The 19,979-nt window shown below is 35.5% G+C and overlaps 2 protein-coding genes across 2 annotated transcripts in view; both read left to right on the forward strand.

The window, feature by feature from the left end:
* The first annotated feature begins 1,077 nt into the window (after nt 1–1,077).
* Nucleotides 1,078–19,979, forward strand: part of LOC128163038 (acyl-coenzyme A thioesterase 1-like) — a 36,181-nt gene continuing 17,279 nt past the window's right edge. Inside the window, exons 1-7 of the mRNA XM_052826496.1 lie at nt 1,078–1,167; nt 4,987–5,214; nt 6,604–6,867; nt 7,396–7,565; nt 8,993–9,106; nt 9,343–9,428; nt 16,064–16,148. Of these exons, the coding sequence (XP_052682456.1) occupies nt 4,998–5,214; nt 6,604–6,867; nt 7,396–7,565; nt 8,993–9,106; nt 9,343–9,428; nt 16,064–16,148 (936 nt within the window). The 5' untranslated portion in view covers nt 1,078–1,167; nt 4,987–4,997. The remainder of the gene's footprint in view (nt 1,168–4,986; nt 5,215–6,603; nt 6,868–7,395; nt 7,566–8,992; nt 9,107–9,342; nt 9,429–16,063; nt 16,149–19,979) is intronic.
* Nucleotides 2,703–4,427, forward strand: LOC128162194 (uncharacterized). The gene has a single exon (XM_052825378.1). It carries the CDS (start codon nt 2,703–2,705, stop codon nt 4,425–4,427), a length of 1,725 nt encoding a protein of 574 aa, XP_052681338.1.

The following is a 19,979-nucleotide window of genomic DNA, read 5'->3' on the forward strand; positions in this document are numbered from 1 at the left end:
GTTTGTAACCTGTGAGTCTGAAACTGTTTAGAGACTGTCGGTATGAGTTTGGAGCATGCTAAGCGTACGTAATATACGTGTACAAGAGTGACGTAACTGGATATGCAACATCATTAAAGTTTATGTTTAAAGATCATTATAAAGAGAATTATGCCAAATATAATTAAAGCCTTTTATCTGTTCTCAGTTTTCAGCTATGGTAATTAAAAGCAACTCTCTCTAATTGAAGCAATATTTTTTTTAAATTTTGAATAATGAGAAAAATATTCGCAATTAACGGAGTAGCGATTATAAAGGATGGTATCTGGATGATTTGCAGTGATTACAGTCTTGATGACGTCGTCGCACAATCAAGATGAATAGATGAACCTCAAAATATCGTCCAAGATCATCCGATCGACAAATCTCTATAACTACAAATTTTAAGTTATCGTAACAGATGAATTTCATAATGAATCGTGCGATGAAAAGATAAATCTACCAGCCAAGGAAATAGGTCGATTAGTTTAATTTAAAGATGGACAACAAAAAGATAAAATTTCCAAGTTCATTTTTTTTTATTACATGTAGCATGCCTTAAGATCACTAGGTTGTTCATTGATTACATCAAAACACAAGTATTGCAGAACACGCATCAGACCAAAAAAAATCAATGTAATTTAAACACCTTATATTCCAAAAAGAAACGAAAATAATATCCAACTGATGTAAGAAAATTGCAAAAGTTGTTGTAATACAGTTCAATTGTTCAAAAAACTAAATAATCGTTGTGTCTACTTTGAGTGGTAGTATACATTTGACATAATATTAATTTTTGCTGATATTAAAAATTATATATTAAGTTTGTTTTTGTTGATTCCTATTATTTTTGAAACCACAAATTATATGTACATGCATGTACATGTATATCATTAAACTGTTAAAAAAGAACATGAAAAACTATAGGCTCGAACTATACATGTACATGTATATAAATGCAAATAATGCCCAATCAAATAATTTTGAAATTCCTGAATCCACGCCCTCGAAAGTAGGCAGGTTATCACTACGAGCGAGTATAAGTTTGTTTACGTTTATATTGGTCGGGATCGGGGATTTGTCAACTGTAAACGTTTCATAGATACATGTATGTATGTGGACCGTCACATGTCATACCTCACATTTAACGTAAGTATACTACTATCTTTAAAATCATTCAACACCTCGGTATACAAGGCTACAAGTTTAACTGCTTGTTCGTACAAACCATTGTCAAGCTGTGATGATTATCGTTTGTGTTGATGTGAATGTATACGAACGTGTATACGCACACATAAGAAGTGTTAACAATAGATAAAAAAAAAATAGATATATATGTACATGTGCACATTAATATTTTCTTTTGTAATCGTTTTTTGGCCGGAGGTCGATTAACATTTAATAACGAGAGGGAAAAAAAATTACACGCCCAGAAAACGAAAGTAGCACGATGTCTGGCATTTCGAACCCAACGTTATTTTGTCAGATTATTACAACTGGTCACAAGTTCATGAATTGTAAACAGACTAACATTAATTTGATACATTTTTAACTTTATTAAAAAATTATTTCATATGCAGCTTTTATATATATATATATATATATATATATATATATATATATATATATATATATATATATATATATATATATATATATATATATATATATCGCATAGCACCCTAACTCCGTCACTACCCTAACTCCGTCACTTTCGGGAAACTCCTCGCCGTTTGAAATCAAGTGCGATTATGACGTCATTTTTGGCATGACGAAATTCTGCAATCGAATCATTAATCGTTTGACAGGTCAAATTTCAAGATGCGTCAAAAACAGGTAACAAATATAGCTTATTTTATGTATCTTTCATTTTTTATGTGATTTTGCTAAGTACTTTTTCTTACTGTACTTATAATGCCGATATTTTCAACATGCGTGTCTCGATGTTCAGTATCATACGTCTGTCTCATAAAGAAAGACCAATGTTAAATTTATCACATAGAAAAAACATGTTATACAGGACAAACAATAGTTTTTTTTACTCAACAGTTTATTAAATACACTAAATGTTGGCGATCACGTTGACGTGCGCATGGTGACGTTATTGCGTAAAACAGACATCTTAAAGGTTATAGAGATCATAGAAATGATGCTAGCCTTTGAAAAATTAAAGCAATATGAGCTGCATTTTTCATGTTGAATCTTTTTTTTACTAAAATGTTCTTATGTACTGAAATGACAAAAATATCATGGTTTTTAAATATCTGTTAGCCATATTTTTGTGGAAAAGGCTCTTAAGAAGCTTTATTTGGAGCAAAACTGAATTATTGTCGTCCTGTACAAAAATTGATTAGTTATATATTCATTAGAAGAGAAATATTTCCTTTGACAAAAATTAATGATTTTTTCAATTCTTATTTATCATAAAAGTTTAAGTTATACGCAGTCTTGTCGTACTAGCAGGTTTTTGCAGCAAAATAAAATTCTAAGAAATACAGCTCATATTGCTTTAAATAAATGCTGGGGGGAAAACACCAAACATCACATTAGCGATATTTTAAAAGCACTTTTTTATTCGTTAAAACAATTTTTTAATTGAATTTCAGCAAGCTGTAAAAAGAATTCACAAAGCAAAAAACAGAAATTACAATCCACAATCTTTACAAAATGCATATATTGAAGTAATGGAAAAGGGTATGCCAGTACTAAAGGCGAGCCGTATATTTGGTGTTCCACGACAAACACTAAGAGACAGGGTGAAAAATGTTGTTTCTATTGACTGTGTTACCACTGGACGGACACCTGTATTTACACTGGAAGAGGAAGGTTATATTGTCAATCACATTAAGTCCATGGCGAACCTTGGCTATGGATATACGAGGCAGGAAGCTGTAGATATTGGAACCAGATTTGCGGAAAACTTGGGAAAGCGGAAACACACAGACCCTTTAACATTGCGATGGTTTTCTGGTTTCGTGAGTAGATGGCCTGAACTTCGGGTACTCAAACCAAGAAGTTTAGAACACCTAAGAGCCAAAGCTGCCAGTCCAGGAAATATTCAAAGATATTTCACGGAATTAGATGGCATTATCAAGAAGTATGATCTGACGGATAAACCCCATCTTATCTTTAACGTAGACGAGAAGGGAATATCTCAATGCCACAGTCCGCCTCACGTTGTTGCAGGCAGAGAGGTTCATCCTCCTGCTGTTACGTCTGGTAAGTCCTCTACCACAACTATCATTGGATGTGGAAGTGCTGCAGGGTTTGCATTGCCACCATATTTTGTATTTCAAGGAGCCCGCATGCACCAAGACCTTCTCAATGGGACTTCACCAGGATCAAATGGCTGCGTATCTGAAACTGGCTGGTCAAACAGTAGCGTGTTCAGGCAGTACTTAGAGGAACATTTTCTAAGATTCATACCCAGGGAAGATCGTTATGTCCTTTTGCTTTTAGATGGACATTCCACACACATCTCCGTTGGATTAATTGAGTGGGCAAAAGCGCACAAGATTATTTTGTTCATTCTACCCGCCCACACAAGCCATATATTACAACCACTTGATGTTGGGTGCTTTGGGCCACTGCAAAAAATTTACAATTTTGAATGCCACAAAGAGATGCGACTTACGGCAAGTACAATTAGCAGATATAATATTGGATCTCTTGCAAGTAAAGCTTATACAAAGGCACTCAGCCCAGAGAATCTCCAAAATGCCTTCAGAAAAACGGGAATCTATCCATTTGACTCTTCGGCAATCGATGGAACTATATTGGAGCCCTCCCGAGTCTTTTCAAATGATTTAGATGTCAAAAACAGTGGTGACAATGCATGTGGTCCTGCAGAAGACGAACACACTGTAGTCCATCGAATGACCGACTTTCTCGCCAAAAAAGAGGCAACCCTAATTTCTACAAAATCGGAAAAACAATTAAAAAAAACGGAGAGGAAATGCCTCAGCAAACTAACATCTGGTCGCTGCATTACAGAGGATGAAGTTGAACAGGCTATTCTAAACTACAAGAAGGATACTAGCTCAAGGAACACAAAGAATGCAGCAAACAAGAAACAGGACAAGGGACCAATATTAAAAGAGAAAGAGGAAGCGACGCGAGTTTCAACATTGAATGATTCACAAACAGCCGGACCAAGTGGAGCTGCAGTTACACATAAGCCCTGGCTCGATGATTGGAATTCCGAGGAACTAGACATAGAAATTAGAGAGGAAGAAAAGTGCTGTGTTTGCAAAAATTTTACCCCTGATGCAGTGAGACAAAGCTCTGTACTCCAGTTTGTTAAGTGGGGAAAATGCAATGCTTGTGGTCACTGGGTACATCTGCGATATTGCTCTAAAACCATAGCAGTGAGACGAGGCGCAGAATTCAAGTGTATCCACTGTTCTTAAATGATCACTCATTTCCGTCATGATGCTGTTAAATAGCCATATCATAATAATATAATAAAAATTAATGTTAATAATTTTAATGCTGTGATTTTTACTTATTTCGGGGGGAAAAGACTAAAACTTGACATTAATGTTGATAGCTTTACATAAATCGCCAAGGTGACGGAGTTAGGGGTCACTTGACGTGACGCACAAATATTATTAGCGTTCAGTTCAATGAGTTGATTAAATTTAAAACGCAACTTTTTTGTTTATGATTGTTGAAAATATGATGATTATGGTCATATCTAAAGATTAAAACCAAAAAATAAAACAAATGTTGATTAAAGGAAAAACGCGGAACGATTTTCGCTTATGGTGACGGAGTTTGGGTACTCGGGGATATATATATATATATATATATATATATATATATATATATATATATTTGATAATTCAGGGAGAAAAAATCTCTTTGTTTCATGATAAGATAGTAGGATTTCAGCAAGACTAGGCCTAACATTAATATATTTGTGTGTGGATTTCATTTTCATTATTTTTCTCATTGATTGCAAAAAAGCATATACCATTATGCCTGGTGTTCGAATATCTGTGGACCCCCAGGAGGCCTTAATAGATGAAGAAGTGGACATCCGATTAGAAGGACTGCCCCCGAATGGAAGGGTCACTATCAAAGCCTCCGTTAAAGAGGGGGGAATCCCGATGTCGTCCTATGGGTGCTACACGGCCACAGAGCGGGGCATAGTCAGTGTGAGGGACCAGGCCTCATTGGAGGGGACATACACAGGTCAGTGATACACCTTACCTATGACCCCCTCCCCCTCCCACCCCCCCCCCCCCTCCCCCCCCCCCCCCCCACACACGCATGACCAGCCCCATATATACGTACTATATATCTTCAATTTCACTCCTCATTTCCTTATTTTTATATCAATTTTTTACATACTCCCAAAAAAGTGGGGGGGGGGGGGGGCAACTCCATGATAATTCAATTTTTTATATGTAAATTTAAAAAAAATTGTTGCTGCAAGAAAAAGTGGGGGGAGCCAGGCCCCCCTGGCCCCCCTGATGCTACGTGCCTGCAGAAACCCTAGACTTGGGAAGATGAATCAGACATGTTCTTTTTGAAAGTACCTGTTTGTATGTGGGGGATGCTAGACTTACTCCAACATTTTGACAAGCTTAAAAAACCCTTTGCATTGCTTAGTAGGGTGCATGGGATAATATCCTTGCATCTCAAAATATAATGTGATCCTTAGATATACTTTCAATATCATTCTTTCTTTTGTTTTACAATGAAAAAATTGAAGGATCAGTTTGCTTGCAGATTTTTATTTTCATATGAAAATATGAAAAAAATTTCGACTGACAAAAAGGATGCCCTGTGCCTGATGCAGTACCCCCCACTTTACAAAATACATACAGGTTATTCACTGAATCACTGTTGAATATATGAATTAAAAATTGTAAAAATCTGTATAAAAAACATCACATATCATCCGGAATATCAACTAACACCATTCAAAGAGGTCAGCCAATTTGAGAGGAGAAATTTATTTTCCTGATCTAGACGTGCTTTTGTACAGGCACATGAGGAGTACCCACCAATCCTACATGTATTATCTTTAATACTGCGTACATACAAGTCACACTAATGAAATATTTATTTAAATACTATATGTACATTGTATGTGTGAACAAACTTTCACATTCTGTCACCGCTTGTACATGTACATGTATTGTGCTATGCATGAGGTGAAAAAAGTGATACAATAAGTTAATAACATAAAAAATGCATTTCTCTCAACCAAATTTCTTCACTTACATGTAAGTAAATTTACCAATACACACAGTTCTGTAATTTGCAGTGTTCAAAGTAATATTACCCAATATTTGTATATAATATATATATTCAATTGTTTGTCTTAAATACAAAAGGTATGTCACTTCATGTATCCATTTGTTCACACAGTTAAGAAAATTTAACGTCGTTTTAATGTTGATGAAACACAAAGGACCCCAACTCTATGTAGCATTAGCTTTCATTTCTTTCATGTTGAACACACCTGGGAAATTAAATAGGCTTTCACTGTATGCCTCCAAAATCTTTTGTCCATAATACTATTTTCTCATACTTTAGTTTCTTTTGATTTCCATGATGTTTTTTTTACTTCAGGCGTGGAACCTATGGGACTTTTCTGGAGTCTAAAATGGGAACCGAGCTACACAAGGTGTGGGCGTATGATTAAATATGACGTGGACACGCCCCTCATTGTGACGTTACTTGTGATTGACGGCCACTATTCTTGGGAGAATTTGTTTGATCCGTCCATCAAACCACTCGCAGTGATAGAGGTGCGCAGACGGTACAAGCATAAGAGTATTCGACGAATAGAAGTAAAGCATGGATCGACGAGGGGATCACTGTTCATTCCCCCGGGTGAGTGAAACAAATCTTGCATAGCTCCGTTTAGACAGTTTAATAGAAACAAGTTTTGAAGTGGCATTTTACTTTTTTACATTACAGTCAGTAAGTGATATATATTAAAATAATAAAACTTGATTGTGTACTATTTTAATTATGCAACAATAGTTTGTTACGTTTATAAATGGGAGAATTCTTTTTTTCATTTCAATAATACTTGTATTTTTCACATTTATGTCCTCATGTATATCTTAAAATGAATATGAAACTTAATTCATGTTGACTACAAACATTTTATATTTTTATAATTTTTATTCGTTAACAGAATAACTTGTTGAGAATGACTCAGTAGCAGTTTTGTAGAATCCCCTCATATTGAGATTTTTGGTTATCATGTCATCAGATACAATCTTGTTAATTAATCAGCTCAGTTTCCAAGGTTAAAGAATTTGGTCTGTCGCGACCGGGAATCGAACATACAACCTTTAACACACGTAGCAAGCGCCTTCTACATGTTACCAACATTGGTTTGTTTCCTTGCAGGACATGGGCCGTTCCCCGGGGTGATTGACATCATGGGGGCCACAGGAGGGTTACTTCATTACCGAGGGGCCTTATTAGCTTCCAAGGGATTCGTTGTTTTATGCCTGTCTTATTATAAATATGAAGACCTGCCAAAAAAACCAGAAGACATCACGTTCGATTATTTCATAGTAAGAACTACTTTTTCTTGAATATATTTGTTTAAGAAATAAAGAATAATCTTGAAAAGATTACCTGGATGTTAACTGGGTTTGTACATTATCAAATCTTCTGAGAAGCCCTTGGCTTCATAGGATTTGATTACATATATGTGCACAACAAACTTAATATCCCCATGAACTTTTTAACTTTGCTGAATATTACTTAAATGTGCATGTACATTGGAATTTTATAATGACATTCATAGTTTTAAACTAAGCTTAACAAACTCCGATCCTCAGCAAAGTTAGATAAATTTAACTCTAAATTATAAGAAAGGTGAATAGTTTCATCCTGCTGTGACTCTATCAATTAGCAGACGTATACATTGTCACAGAAACTAGTAGTTAGAGCCCCTGAAACGTTTTGCCACAACACTTGCACGGTTTAATTTGTTACAATTCATGAATGAAACGGTACATTTTTGAACAATACAGTGCCAATCGATTCTTGCGCTGTGCGGTAAGGTTTGGTCACTTTACGGTACGGTACACTTCTTGCACGTTACAGTTTGCTTAAATTGAATAGACGCACGCTTTGTGAACTGTTTGCACAAATTATGAATGAAAGGATAATTGTTGCAGCTGAAGTTAGTCACTGCTATAAGACTGAAAAAAATTAAGGAATAAGGAATCATTCTTTGAGTATTATGGGTGTGGTCAATCCAATAAAGCCTGAAGGGCTTTATGATAGATTTTACCATGCACCAAGCAAAATTATTACCTCATAATATTCAAAGAATGATTTCGTATTACTTATATTTATATTATTTCAAATTTGTATACTTTAAAACAACATTATTTTAAAACCACTATTTTTTTATGTAGCACATGCTATGTATTACCGCACGGCGCAGCCATTACCGTTTTTCGGTTATGCCATGAGACACGCCCATTTTATGTCACTCATGTTTTATGAAGTTATTGGGTTTTAGGGTTCAAAATTGATTCGTAATGTTATTACAGTCAAAGACAGTTGAAAATGTAAATACCGGTATATTGAAATGAAATTGATGTAATTCACTACCCCCGTAAGTTACCTTTCTTGTATACAATACGACTTTGTCTGAATATGTAGCGTCATGGTTCAGGGTCTGTATGTTTTTCATATAGATGTATATACTGAAAACACGGAGGCCTATGCGCCGTTACCCTAGGAATTTGTGCCACATAAGGCGCTTGGTTAAAATTGTTACCCTAAATTAATAATAGCATACATATAAAGGAGCTCTTTTTCCTTGTATGAATTTACATTATATTCAATTTTTTCGCCAACCTTGGACTAAATATCGCGAGATACGAAAACAAAAGGGGCACGACTTTAGGACAGTAATGAATTAAGGGCCTCCGAAAATACTACAATCATGTACTTCACTTTTGGTAACCCTTTTTATTGACAGGAGAGTACTGAGTGGTTTTTAGGCTTACCGGAAGTAAAGAATGATGGAATTGGTATAATAGCAATGTCCAAAGGAGGCATGTTTAGCTTATTGCTATGCATGCATTTCCACCAGGTAATGAGTACACAGTAAAGAGATACTGAAATCTAAAAAAAAAAATTTCAAGATTAATTTCTTCATTGACATGCATGTCTTCGTTTCTTTCAAGGCCAACGAGATAGTGATAAAAGAAATTCTTAGGTTTTTTTTTTAAATTAAAAAATCTGGCATTTTGAACAACATGGCTGACACTATTTCAACATCATTAATCCGGGTGCTTTCATGTCTTTCCATTTTTTTTTTCACTGAAGATAAAAGCAGTGGTGTTATCCAGCAGCGTGACTTTTGTCTCTGATTATCCTTTGAAATTCTCCAAGGGAGACATTCCAAATGCCTTGTGAGTAAATCTCTTAAATTACTTCCTATGATATTTTTTGTGTTCAGTCCAGTGAAAACTAATATTAACACGAGTTTCGTAAAACACAAATCGAACCAGAGATGTCAAAAACACGGTGACTGATGTGCATGAAGAGTTGTTACAGGGTCAATGTGATTTATCTCAACTCGATGACAAAGTGACTACTTATGTTGCATGTGGAAGGAATATTTGCAGCTTCAGGAAAAAGGAATAAAACTTTTTAGCTCACGGAGACAAGTCGGGGGGGGGGGGGGGGGGGGGGGGAGCTTATGCAACACACCTATTTTTATTACATGTCCTGTTTCTAAGTTATTACTTGTCCTATCTTCACCAAACATGCCTGTATGATGCATCTGGACCTACTAATGGACTTGAAAGACTTAATTGGATATTGAATCTGGCCCATGCATTATGAATTTCAGATGCTGGAGGAGGTTCAAGTTGTTGGAGCAGGTTAAAGTTTTGATAGCAATTTCTATGTTACTACTGGTCCTAACTTCACCAAAAATTGCATGGATGGTGCATCTTATGATACTGATGCACCAGACAGGCTTAAATGCTGAACATAAGCCATAGGTTTCGGATGCTGGAGGAGGTTTAGTTTTTTTAGAACATGTCACATGTTTATTGGATAATAGTACTATTTCAAACTTACATACATGTAGTTGATTTAACTACTAGTATAATATACTAGCTAAATGAATTACAGAGATAGCTTCAGATGCAGAGCCTGATCTCCATTAGGCCAAAAAAAATATGTGTGTTTCCGGTTTCCCGACCGACCTTATTTTTTATGCGCCGACCCTAACACTTTTTATTCCAAATCCAGATTACCAACCGTAATTGATTTAAACAATAGAGTCTTTTAATTCCAAATCCAGATTACCAACCGTAATTGGTTTAAACAATAGAGTCTTTACAAATCAGAGTTTAAAAAACACTTGTAATAATTAATAGGAAACACCACTTATCAAAGCGTTTTAAAGATTTCTAAGTGCAGATTGACAGCATATAGTTATCCTTGGTTATTTTAGCTTAATTATCAATGCAATAAATAGTTTTTAGGTCAGTGATGTGTTAAAAATTAATATAGAGATGTACATGAAAAAAGCAGAGGCAAAGTTTTTTTTTATATTTCTGGGTGTGGAGATTGCAGATATCGTAATTAAGTCTTTGAATAGGCCTAACAATCATTCACATTATAAATATGATTTTAAAATGCTACATTTCAGATGCAAATGAAATTTTAAAAATTAGTCTTAAACCATTAATGATGTATTCATTTTTTTTTTTATTATTGAAAAGATTTAATTCTATTATAAGGCTCTCGTCTGATCAACCAGAATTTCCTCTGTTTCTGAATTCAACACCTACAGTTACGATATTAATGTCTACTGTTATGTCAGTTGACCTGGAAAATAGAACTAATAATTACTATATTATATATTTGTGGTAATGAGTATTATACTCATGCAGTTAATCTATAGTGGCTGCCCATACCAAAACATTCTCACAATTTGCTCATGAGCAGCTCACGTGAGGACTAACAAGATTTCCTCACGTGAGTTGCTCATGTGAGTCTTATGTGCAATTTAACATGCAAATTAGGTAAAATGCTCACGTGAGAAAAATTCTGCACATGAGCATTTTTTGCTCACGTGAGGAATAGACCTGCTCACCAAGAGTTTTGCTCACATGAGGCTCATGAGGCTTATGAGACTCATGAGGCTCATGTGCAACAGTTGTTCACTTCAAAGACAATGGACAAAAATTGAAATTAAAATCATCAATATATATTTACATCAGTCATTTTGAAAATACAATTTCATACATTGTTTAACATTTACATAAATCTTTAGAAAGTTAACCAATAATAAACAGGCACGTAGCATCAGGGGGGGGCCAGGGGGGGCCTGGCCCCCCCCACTTTTTCTCGTAGGAACAAATTTTTTAAAATTTACATATAAAAAAAATGAATTATAATGGAGTTGGCCCCCCCACTTTTTTGGAAGTTAGTAAAAAATTGATATGAAAATAAAGAAATGAGTAGTCAAATTGAAATACCCCCCCCCCCCCCCCCCCCCCCACGGATTAGGAATTTGATGATTTGGAGGGGAAAAAATTTTTGGTAGGGAAGGATTTTTTTTTGAAGTATAGTTGAGTCAACCCCCCCCCCCCCCCCCCCCACGGATTAGGATTTTGAAGATTTTTGGAAACTTTAAATTTCCCCCCTTTTTTTTTTTTTTCTTTTTTTTTTTTTTGCTTGTCAAGATTTTTTGGATTGGTCTGGCCCCCCCACTTTCAAAAACGATGCTACGTGCCTGATAAATGCTGGCATGTTTAAACTTGTATTGCAGTTTGATCACTCAAAGCAGTGTAGCACACAGACGGACTTGGAAAAAAAATCACAGTTCACAGTAGGCAAAGTTCAATTTAACCATACAATGTAGTTCATAAGTGCTGCACGAACACTGGCTGCATTACAATCGATCGAGGCATTCGTCTCCAACATTCCAAATGTCCTTTTTTTTACAGTCTCGTGTCTCACATGCTCTCTGATTTCACACATAAACTGTAAACCACACAAACGGCTGACTACCAGAACATCACAATAATATCCAAATTGACACAACCAGACTTCAACATGTATAACTTCTCCATTACTTAAATTACGTCTTCACTTTTTTTGTTGCATCATTCATAAAATCAGTGAGCTTTTCATGGTTTTCTTCAGGTCTGTGCAACTCAGGGCAGGCCTATTGGAAAGATAAATAAATTTGATATCAGTGAAATTGTTAAAAGTTTTCATATTTCAAGCAGTTTTTAAGAAAATCATTATATAATACTGCAACTATCAATATTATCAGATTCTACACAAGAAAACATGAACTCTTTTCTTCGTGTCATAAAATCGTTAATCAGTGTTAATAATAAAAAATATGTTGTTAGAAATTATTGTCAAGTAAAATGTCAAAGAAAAAAATAACGTGTGTTTTATTACATTTGATACACCGGTATTTGCCCGATGGTCAGTTGTAAATTGTTTAACCCCGTTTTAAAGGTAGATGCTAAGATCACAGTATTTCGTTTCATATTAATTCTAATTACAAACACGTTTAACTGCCATTCAAATGATTCAAAGAATATATTTTAACAAGTTAACGCTCAACTTACTTGAAGTGCTCATACAGAAGATGCAGGGGGTGTCGACACTCGATTCATTCATTCAGATTCTTCCTCTGTTCAGCCGTGGATTTTTCACACTAAAACACTCCATAGACGAATACCCAATTGACAACGTAGTTTTTAACCTTATCAACCGGTAGAACCGTACAGAATCAGATAATTCCCTTTTTAATTCATTTCACCGGCATCAACATGGCGGAATCGAATATGAAAATTGGCGGCTGGCATTTAATCGACCAATGAGCGCGCGCGTAGCTTAGACTGGTTCCCCCGCCACTGCGTTATTTACTTCGTTTTGGGCGGGAGCGAGAACCAGACTAGCGGGTAACTTTACATTAAAACAAAAGTAAAAGTAGAAACAAACAGCTTACGAAAAATCACAATATCAAGCGGTTTTGTCAGATTCTCATATCTAAATAGTAAGTTGAGTGATAATTGAATTTAGGAATAAAAATTAAAGAATATAAAGTTACCAAAAAAAACAAAAAAAAACGGACAGTTTTGTGTTCACGAAAAAAAAAATGGGGTGGGGGAGGGGGTGTCAAAATGTTCTTGTTAACAAAATTTTGCAATTGCTTACGTGAGGAAAACGGACGTATTTTTTTTTTTCAATTTGATTTAACTTTGATACTGCATATACTGACTAAGTCCAATTTCCTAACCTCTTGCTCACGTGAGAAAGTTGAACTTAGAAAAAAAATCTACCGTCAATGTATCTGTATAGCTTACGTGAGCAATTCGAATAGAATTTTGCTCATGAGCAATCAGGTGAGCAAATTTTTGCACATGTGCATTTTGGTTAGTATTTTCCTCCCTAACAGAGACTAACAATCTGCACATGAGCAAAATGAATTCCTACCTAATTTGCATAGATTTCTTACTAGATTCTCATGTGCTTCTCATGAGCTGCTCATGAGCATTTGTTAGAATGTTTGGTACGGGTGTCATATTTATATTTTCTTTTTAGGCCTACACGAAAATAAAATCTTCGTATACATTCCAAATTAATCTAAGATTTAAGAAAGCTTTAATTCTGTAACAGTTGTCACTATTCACAATTGCTCCACCTGTGAAATACATTTTATTAATGTATAGAAAAATCAGATGCTAGAAAAAGGGAAAACCGAAAGACCTATATACCTACCCTATTTTAAAATCTGATGAAATAGGAAACACACATATTTTTTTTTTTTTGGCCTTAATATCAAGGATGCTAAAGAATATTATATCTTAGAAACTACTGGTCCTCACTTCACTAAACTGGCATGGATGATGTGTCTTATGATACTGATGCACCTGACAGGCATGAATGCTGAATCTAAGCCATAGGTTACAGATGCTGGAGGACGGTAAGGTTTTTGGAACAGGTCACATTATAGATAATAGTACTATTTCAAACTTGCGTAGTTGATTTAACTATAATATAAATATAGCCTCAGACACAGAGCCTGATCTTTAATATTAGGATGCTAAAAAAAATCTCCTACCTCACTCAATCCTGCTCAGTTGATAGATGTGTTTGTTGTTTAATGATATAACATGATTCCTATGATATAGTCTATATCATATAGTACTGTATGATACAATATTGTTTTATATGATACAATTACTGAATCATATATTATATTGTAAAAAATAATATGATACAATATGATAATGTATCAATTGTTTTGTACATTATGACATGATATTATATCATGATATTGTTATGTATACATGTAGTATTGTATATTTTGATACAATCATAAACGATATGATATTGTATCAATATCATTTTATCATATAATATTGTTTCATATGATATTGCAATCTATAATAATGTATCATATGATACAATATTGTATAGTTATTGAAATTGTATCATATTGATATTGTATCATAAGATACGATATTGTGTAATATGATATTGGTTTATGTAATATGTTATCAAATCATGTGAAAGTGTATAATATGATATTATATTGTATAATTTATTACTATATCACATGAATTGTATCATATGATATAAAACAATGTTGTATTAAATTATATTGTATCATAAGAAACAATATCATATTATGTATCAAATATGATACAATATCATACAATACAATATCATACTAGTCTATATTATCATACAATATTATATCATATGTTACATTATTGGGATGTATTATTTGATATGATTTTTTCTCGCATTATCACCGGTGTGAGATCGGTTTGTCCGGTGTGAGACAGCAGTGTGAGATTTTTCTGTCTTACACTGTGTATTACTACGCCTTTTTAAACATAAACAAACGTTGTTTACTGTAGGGAAATGCAAAATGGTGCATTGAGATTATCTATTTAGTAATTGTGTTGCTTAATTAATTACAATTTATTATATTTTTAATTGAAAAACTGTCGTATGCTCTCATTTTGACTTGCACTATTTGAAGCACGCGGAAGGATAAACCGAAAGTAATCTTTTGAACGTCATAACAGAAAGTTGTCAAACATCATTTTTAAGGTAATATAATGCGAGAAAAATAATCATTCATTATATACTCGTGTGGTGTAGTGAAATTCCACCTCGGGGCCAAGATTCACGGTCTAGGACTAGGCAAAGCCTCGTCCTAGACCGTGAATCTTGTCCCCTCGGTGGAATTTCACTATCCCACACTCGTAATAATGAATGATTCTATTAGTATCAAATAATATAGTGCTGTATCATATAATATATTATGATATCGTATTATGTAAATAAATACAATAATGTATAACGTGATAAAATGTCATATCATAAGTTACAATATATATGCATCATTATTTATTACAGTAATACATTTTTAATTATTATCTGATATATATTGTATTGAATCCATATCATACTTTATATTATTGTATTGATATTTATTGTATCTTATAATCCATATCATATTTAATATTATTGTATTGATATTTATTGTATCTTATAATACTGTATGAAATGAAATGAACTATGATTTTCATTCAATATGATAAAGTTAGTCTTATACAGGTAATGCCTCATAAAGGTGATGCCTCGTCTCGGTGACCTTTGTAATCTGTGATTACCTATGTTTAGAGTTAATGCCAGCAATGGCATTTGTCATGTTTCAAAAAAAAATATTATTGAGACCTGCTGTAGGCAAGCTTTAAAATAATTAACATTGCAATAAAAAATTGGTAATATTTTGAATGGATTTTAGATTTTGAGGAAGCTGGGTGGTCGATAGATAAGCTATCAGGTCTTGATAATCCTTTTAAAATATGATTTTCATAAACAATAAAATGCTTTCTTTGGTGATTTATGCAGGATATGAAGGTAGTGGCATTGTACAAAATATACAAAACCCCCGTAAGCGTATTGATACTAGCTAGCTAGATAGATAGATAGATAGATAGATAGATAGATGAAGTCCTTTATATTTTGTTTTATTTTCTAACAGGCATGTGGTTCAAAACATTCGAACTACGTCTGAAGGTGAAGAAATCCTCGACGTCTATCAACCAACTGATGATGATTTCATCAAAGTAAATTTTGAATCATTAGATGTCTTAAGCCAGCCTTACCCTTTCTCTGAGCCCCGTCTCTTTAGTTTACGGAGAGATTTTCCCTCCTTAACCCCCCCCTTCTATGAGTCACTATTAGGGAGGCTAGGTGGCCAACAAATTACCTATTATATCTACCCTATTATATTTTTAGCTCACTGAGACGAAGTCAGGGTGAGCTTATGCTATACCCTCGGCGTCGGTGTTGGCCTCGGCGTCCGGACCTGGTTAAAGTTTTTGTTGCAGGTCCTGTATCTAAGCTATTACTTGTCCTATCTTCACCAAACTTGCATGGATGATGCATCTGGACCTACTTATGGACTTAAAAGACTTGGATGCTGAATCTGAGTCCTAAATTTCAGATGCTGGAGTAGGTTAAGATTGTTGGACCAGGTTAAAGTTTTTGTTGCAGGCGCCCTTTGATAGCAATATCTAAGTTACTGCTGGTCCATACTTCCCCAAACTTGCATTGATGGTGTGTCTTATGATACTGATGCACCAGGCAGGCTTGGGTGCTGAATCTGAGCTATAGGCTACAGATGCTGAAGGAGGTTTAGGTTTTTAGAGCTGGTTAAAGTTTTTGTTGCAGGTGCCCTCTGATGATTATATCTTAGTTACTACTTGTTCTAACTTCACAAGACTTCCATGGATGGTGCGTCTTATGATACTGATGCACCAGACAGGCTTGAATGCTGAATCTGAGCCATAGGTTTCGGATGCTGGAGGAGGTTAAGGTTTTTAGAGCTGGTTAAAGTTTTTGAAACAGGTGCCCTCTGATGATTATATCTTAGTAATTACTTGTCCTAACTTCACCAGACTTCCATGGATGGTGCGTCTTATGATACTGATGCACCAGACAGGCTTGAATGCTGAATCTGAGCCATAGGTTTCGGATACTGGAGGAGGTTAAGGTTTTAAGAGCTGGTTAAAGTTTTTGAAACAGGTGCCCTCTGATGATTATATCTTTAGTTAGTTATTACTTGTCCTAACTTCACCAGACTTCCATGGATGGTGCGTCTTATGATACTGATGCACCTGACAGGCTTGAATGCTGAATCTGAGCCATAGGTTTCAGATGCTGGATATTGTTTAGTTTTTTGGAACAGGTCACATGTTTAATAGATAATAGTACTATTTCAAACTTGGATAGTTGATTAAACTATAATCTGAGTCCTAATTTCAGATGCTGGAGTAGGTTAAGGTTGTTGGATCAGGTTAAAGTTTTTGTTGCAGGTGCCCTTTGATAGCAATATCTAAGTTACTGCTGGTCCATACTTCACCAAACTTGCATTGATGGTGTGTCTTATGATACTGATGCACCAGGCAGGCTTGGGTGCTGAATCTGAGCTATAGGCTACAGATGCTGAAGGAGGTTTAGGTTTTTAGAGCTGGTTAAAGTTTTTGTTGCAGGTGCCCTCTGATGATTATATCTTAGTTACTACTTGTTCTAACTTCACAAGACTTCCATGGATGGTGCGTCTTATGATACTGATGCACCAGACAGGCTTGAATGCTGAATCTGAGCCATAGGTTTCGGATGCTAGAGGAGGTTAAGGTTTTTAGAGCTGGTTAAAGTTTTGAAACAGGTGCCCTCTGATGATTATATCTTAGTTATTGCTTGTCCTATCTTCACCAAACTTGCATGGATGATGCATCTGGACCTACCTATGGACTTAAAAGACTTGGATGCTGAATCTGAGTCCTAAATTTCAGATGCTGGAGTAGGTTAAGATTGTTGGACCAGGTTAAAGTTTTTGTTGCAGGCGCCATTTGATAGCAATATCTAAGTTACTGCTGGTCCATACTTCACCAAACTTGCATTGATGGTGTGTCTTATGATACTGATGCACCAGGCAGGCTTGGGTGCTGAATCTGAGCTATAGGCTACAGATGCTGAAGGAGGTTTAGGTTTTTAGAGCTGGTTAAAGTTTTTGTTGCAGGTGCCCTCTGATGATTATATCTTAGTTACTACTTGTTCTAACTTCACAAGACTTCCATGGATGGTGCGTCTTATGATACTGATGCACCAGACAGGCTTGAATGCTGAATCTGAGCCATAGGTTTCGGATGCTGGAGGAGGTTAAGGTTTTCAGAGCTGGTTAAAGTTTTTGAAACAGGTGCCCTCTGATGATTATATCTTAGTAATTACTTGTCCTAACTTCACCAGACTTCCATGGATGGTGCGTCTTATGATACTGATGCACCAGACAGGCTTGAATGCTGAATCTGAGCCATAGGTTTCGGATACTGGAGGAGGTTAAGGTTTTTAGAGCTGGTTAAAGTTTTTGAAACAGGTGCCCTCTGATGATTATACACTCGCACCTGCTGTTACGGCCACCTTTAATCAGCGGCCACTCGCCATGAGCGGCCAGTTTTAATCCCGCCCGTTTAGTTTTACACTATATTTTAACTGATTTAAGCGGCCACCTGTCTAACGCGGCCAGCGGCCACTGTTTTTAGGTCCCGTGGCTTCAACATGCCTGTTTTCAACGGCCATTTTGTCTGTTTTGTCACATGACTTTTGAATCTGACATGTGACACCGTATCGAAAGAAGCCAAACTTCGAAAGCTGATAATGAGTTAATGACAAATAATTGAGTGTGTTATTTGAAGTCTGCTGAGATTTAATGTCAAAATTGATTATCATAACACCTGTTTTGTGTTGTTTATATATCGACACGTACTTATATACTTCATTACAAAGTCATTGTATATGGCCAGTCTTGCGCGGAACAGCTTAACATGTGCAGCAATTAGCCGGTAATATGCACATTTGTTCCTAGAAAATTTCTTTGAGATAATAAAACGGGTTCTTAATATACTAGTATATAAGAATGGAATTTTGATACTTTTTAAAAGGTAAAACATCGGCTATCGTAGTTCAGTAAGTAGCCTTTGTACGGAAACGCTACTTCTGTTTGTTTACTGCATTTAATCCCTTGAAAATTATCATTTGGGCGTATTTAGCAGAAAATATTTTGTTCTTAATCCCTTGATAAATAAATGGAATTAAAATGGCCATTTAAAATTAATATAAACTGTTTATTTAGCAATCCGAGCTGTGCATTCACCATCTCTGTGTACGCCGCCATTACAGATGCTATTAATAAATCTGTGCAATAGAGCCAAAATAAAAATACTCGATGTTTTTCCCCCATTAATTTGAAACCTGGAATAAGAGGCCACCTGTCTTTAGCGGCCAGTTTGGCATTGTCCCACAGGTGGCCGCTTAAAACAGGTGCGACTGTATCTTTAGTTAGTTATTACTTGTCCTAACTTCACCAGACTTCCATGGATGGTGCGTCTTATGATACTGATGCACCTGACAGGCTTGAATGCTGAGTCTGAGCCATAGGTTTCAGATGCTGGATATTGTTTAGTTTTTTGGAACAGGTCACATGTTTAATAGATAATAGTACTATTTCAAACTTGGATAGTTGATTAAACTGTAATCTGAGTCCTAATTTCAGATGCTGGAGTAGGTTAAGGTTGTTGGATCAGGTTAAAGTTTTTGTTGCAGGTGCCCTTTGATAGCAATATCTAAGTTACTGCTGGTCCATACTTCCCCAAACTTGCATTGATGGTGTGTCTTATGATACTGATGCACCAGGCAGGCTTGGGTGCTGAATCTGAGCTATAGGCTACAGATGCTGAAGGAGGTTTAGGTTTTTAGAGCTGGTTAAAGTTTTTGTTGCAAGTGCCCTCTGATGATTATATCTTAGTTACTACTTGTTCTAACTTCACAAGACTTCCATGGATGGTGCGTCTTATGATACTGATGCACCAGACAGGCTTGAATGCTGAATCTGAGCC

The sequence above is a fragment of the Crassostrea angulata genome, chromosome 9, assembly GCF_025612915.1.
Source record: "Crassostrea angulata isolate pt1a10 chromosome 9, ASM2561291v2, whole genome shotgun sequence".
In the NCBI taxonomy this organism is placed as follows: Eukaryota; Metazoa; Mollusca; class Bivalvia; order Ostreida; family Ostreidae; genus Magallana; species Magallana angulata.